The sequence below is a fragment of the Triticum aestivum genome, unplaced genomic scaffold (assembly GCF_018294505.1).
Source record: "Triticum aestivum cultivar Chinese Spring unplaced genomic scaffold, IWGSC CS RefSeq v2.1 scaffold177612, whole genome shotgun sequence".
Lineage (NCBI taxonomy): Eukaryota > Viridiplantae > Streptophyta > Magnoliopsida > Poales > Poaceae > Triticum > Triticum aestivum.
Window position 1 is genome coordinate 1806 of NW_025235175.1, and position 4594 is coordinate 6399.

The 4594-nt window shown below is 47.5% G+C and overlaps 1 protein-coding gene across 1 annotated transcript; it reads right to left on the bottom strand.

The window, feature by feature from the left end:
* Window positions 1–628: 628 nt before the first annotated feature.
* LOC123176265 (uncharacterized) lies at window positions 629–3067 on the bottom strand. The gene has a single exon (XM_044590559.1). It carries the CDS (start codon window positions 2849–2851, stop codon window positions 632–634), a length of 2220 nt encoding a protein of 739 aa, XP_044446494.1. The 5' UTR covers window positions 2852–3067; the 3' UTR covers window positions 629–631.
* Between the last annotated feature and the right edge of the window lie 1527 nt (window positions 3068–4594).

Below are 4594 nucleotides of genomic sequence, written 5' to 3' on the forward strand. Positions count from 1 at the left end.
GATGTCCTTGCTGCAACAAAACTGCTCCCACTCCGAGATCACTAGCATCAGTTTCAATGATGAACTGCTTAGAGAAATCCGGCAAGGCTAGAACAGGTGCTGTTGTGAGAGCTCGCTTTAAATGATCAAAGGCTTGTTGTGCTGCTGGAGACCACACAAAAGGCACATGCTTACGCAGCAGTTGAGTGAGTGGTTGACTAATCATGCCATAATGTTGGACAAACTTTCGATAGTATCCAGAGAGCCCAAGGAAACCACGCAGTTCTTTGAGATTAGTAGGCACAGGCCAATTTTGCACAGTAGAAACTTTTGCTGGATTGGTGGAAACACCATTGCCATCAATCACGTATCCCAGGTAAGCAATACTACGCTGTGCAAATTCACACTTGGAGCTCTTGACCTGCGACTGGTGTTTTTGAAGCAACTGCAACACCTCTTTCAAATGTTGAATATGTTCTTCCAATGTTAGACTGTAGATGAGTATATCGTCGAAGAACACAACAGCACACTTACGTAGTACTGGAGCCAGATCATAATTCATGACAGATTGAAAAGTAGGAGGACCATCTGTTAGGCCAAAAGCGAGGACATTAAACTGGTAATGTCCATTATGCGTATGGAAGGCTGTTTTCTATTCTTCACCCGGGGCCAAACGAATTTGATGGTAACCTGCACGAAGATCAAGCTTGGAAAACCAAGATGCTCCTGTCAACTCATCGAGTAACTCATCAATCGTAGGTAGGGGATATTTGGTCTTCAATGTGATCAGATTAAGGTGCCGATAGTCCACAAAGAGCCGCCATGTCCCATATTTCTTGCGAATCATGATAACAGGGGAAGCAAAAGGAGTTGAACTAGGTGAAATTACTCCAGATTCCAACATCTCTTTTATCTGTTTCTCGATTTCTGTTTTCAGTTCTGGAGAATACCTATAGGGTCGGATATTTACTGGCTGAGCTCCTTCAATCAGAGGAATGCGATGATCACAAGCTCGTCGCGGTGGAAGAGAAGTGGGAATAGCAAACACACTAGCATATTCATCCAACAGTTCCTGTATAGGTGCCGGAAGAGGAACAACTGGACTCTTGTCGCTAGCTGGTTGAACCAAATGGAGCTCGACGACAGTGCAATTAAAGGAAGTAGGAGGATGTCCTTGCAAAAATATTGGAGCTCCCTTATACTCGAATACCAACCATTTTTCAAGCCAGTTCACTTGCATAGTGCCGAGAGAAGAAAGCCAATCCATGCCCACTATGCCATCATAATGTTTCAATGGTAGCACTCTGAAATCACACTCAAATTCATGCCCCCTGGCTGACCACAAACACTGAGGAATAACATGTGTACACTGCAATTGTCCACCACCAGCAATTCTCACACTCTGTTGTTTGGGCAACTGTTGCATACCAGGCACATGAGCTGCTAAACGATCACTGATGAATGAGTGGGAACTTCCCGAGTCAAGCAAGAAGATGACCTTATGACCAGCTAGCTGACAATCAAGCCTGATAGCCGAAGAACCGCCTGTTGCAGTCTGTGTGTCAGCTGACAATACCATCAGATCCATATCACTATCCTCAGAATCACCATTATCCAAGGCACAAAATTCTAGCATCTCTTGCACTACATGCAGTTGCACAGTCTGATTGCACTTATGATCTCGACCCCAGCGCTCACCACAAATGAAACAAAGGCCTTTTGCTCGGCTATAAGCCTTAAGTGTAGCCAACTTATCCTCTAGAGCATTGACCTTAGGCTTGTCTCTAGTTTCCTCAATAGCTTTGACAGGAACTATTTTGTCAGAACGCCCATACACACACGAGGACAAAGAGCGACGACCAGCAGTATAAGTATCACTATCGAGCTCTCCCATTTCGTCATGTACTGCAGCAATGGAATAAGCAGTGTCGAGATCAGCAGGTCGCTGCACCGCTAATGTCATACGCACACTTGCCTTCAAACCATCCATGAAACGGGTTGTATAGCGCAGCATATCTGGCTCTGGTTCATAAGCAGTCAACTGGTCCATAAGTTCAGAAAACTGACTAACATAATCTTCCACTGTCCCTGTCTGTTTCAGCCGGTAAAGTTTGCGCACCAAGGACTGATGTTGGTTGCGGCCAAAACGATTCAGAACTGCAGCACAAAAATCCTCCCACGATGATCGAACAAATTTGTATTGAACTGACGATAACCAACGTGCTGCTGCTCCTTCGAATTGCATAGCGGCAATAGCAATCCAGAGATCCGGATCAGTGTCAAACATAGCAAAATAGTCCACACACCGTGTTTGCCAAAGCTTTGGATTCTCCCCATCAAATTTTGGGAAATCAACAGAGGGGGGTTTCCCATGGCCTGACGAATTGTTCCTCCGCTCGCGTTGCAATAGACTAGAAAAAGATGAACTCGACCGCGGTTCAGGTATACCTCTAGCGACCGGCGGAACATACAGTGCTTGCGTGCTTGAACCTGGTCCTCTGGTCGACAGCGACGCCTTGAATCCTGCCTGATTCGCCTCTGCCGTGGCCGTAGGCGAACGCTCGAATCCCTCCAAATCGCTGGCGCGGAAGGTGGTGCTCTTGGCGGCGCGGAGGTCCTGAATTTGCTTGAGGAGGTCGGCTTCCGCCCCGTCGGTGTACGCCTGCATATCGTTGACGACCGTCCCCATCGCTGCCTCCACCGCCTTGTCGACCGCCGCCCCGACGGAACGCGACACCGCAGCATCGACGACACTCCCCACCGCCGCCACAATGAGCGCATCGAGCTCCTTCTGGTGACGTAGATGGGCCGCCTCGCTTGCTTGGGTGATGGTCTCGTAGATCGCCTTGCCTTCGGCGCTCAGGTGCTCCATGAGCTCCTGTCGTCGGCGCGCCGCCGCCGCCGCCAACCGCGTCTCGTGGCTGTGATCCAGCGTGAAGTGGGGGAAAATTTGGGCTCTGAGTACCAATTGTTAGGATCTAGCTAGGGATTGGAGAGGGACGGGGAAAACTATGGCGGCATCTCGTATTCACTCTCAATTCTGTGATGTATTCGATATAGAGGAAGGATTGATTTACAAGCCAATGGCCTCAGCCATTACCAATTCGCCACCGACTAATTACACAGAGGCGCTATTTATAACCACTCAGTTAAGCGCCCAATCCTTCTCGGCATATCGTGTCGACGGATGCTGGGCCCGCTTGCTGGGCCGGCCCTCTTGGGTCACGAACGGTGCTCCTCCTTGTGGGCTGGAAGTAGAGGCCTTGACACAACTTCCATACTGGTATTGGTATTCTTGTGATTCTGTTCTTAGCTCTCTAATCTCTACGGATGGCATATTTCCAAGTCTTCGGTTTCAGCAGTATAGGCTTTATCTGTACAGATTAATCATGTAAAAACTTACACTTAAAGGGGCATCAATAAATTAAGAAATGACGAATTTAGGTTGAAGAAACAATCAGTTTTCTGTTGTCCCACTAGTGATGATATTACCATTATCTGGCTAGTGCATTAAGTACTCACTAGTAAGTAACAGAGGAAGTAATTGTATTATGCGCGCTTACTTCCATAATAATGAGCATCTACATCTTCCCTATCAATGCTGCCCAGCAGTTTTTGCAGGCTTGCAGGGAGCGTCTTCAGATCAGGGCAGTAGCTAATGCCAAGATATTTGAGAAATAAGTATGATACTAGCCCATCCGGTAGGGATGACATTCTAAGGCATCCAGAAAGCTCTAGGTGCTTCAGCCATGGGAGTTCTCCCGAGCGGGTGTCAACCCACCGCAGCGACGAATTATCTAGCTCCTTGAGGGACGGATGGAGATGGAGGACCCCCGTTAAGCCATAACACATTTTAGTGTTAGTTCTTCTAAATGTTCTAGCACTGCTCCGGGCGATGATGATGACACCTCGGGCATACTAGATGACCGTTGATGAATGGACAATGCTGACTGTCCTTGCTGCAGCCTCCTGCCGAATGGGGACTCAACCATTTCACAATAATCAATTTCCATTCTCCTGAGAGATGGAGGTACGTTGAAGACCTCAAACAACCTGTGGCATGCCTTTATCACCAGAGACTCTAGACTTGGCAGGAGTTGACACGTTTCTGATGATGTTGATGGCTCGGCAGAATCTGGTGCATATCCAGTCAGATTATCGCATCGCCAAATCCGGAGCTTCCTCAAGGATACCAATCCTTGGAACTCTCTTTCTAGCCAGTGGATCACAGAAATTAATTGACAAATCTTGAAGGTGTACAGAACATGCACATAGCTCTGTTATACTTGGCTTAATGCTCTCTAACACCAAAACTGTGAGGGGTATATCATCATCATTCAATTTTTCCTTGACATCCAACACTTCCCTCAGTCCATACTGAGCCTCCGGGGTGGCTCTGTATTCAGTGCTCCGCAATCCCAAATTGGTCAATGAAGTCATATGTCCAGATAACCACCGGAACAACTATACCTCACTTCCGTTCACGTTTAATACACTGAGCTTTGATGATTCAGCTGTGATTCTCAACTATGGACAACGTCGGATAAAAGCATTCTGGAGCTCAGGGAAGGACGGGCGTCCTGGCAATGCTGTCAACTTTGTACAGCCCATAATA

Excerpts from the sequence above, each read along its gene's own strand:
- LOC123176265 (XM_044590559.1), bottom strand. The coding sequence starts at position 2,851 with ATGGAGCACCTGAGCGCCGAAGGCAAGGCGATCTACGAGACCATCACC.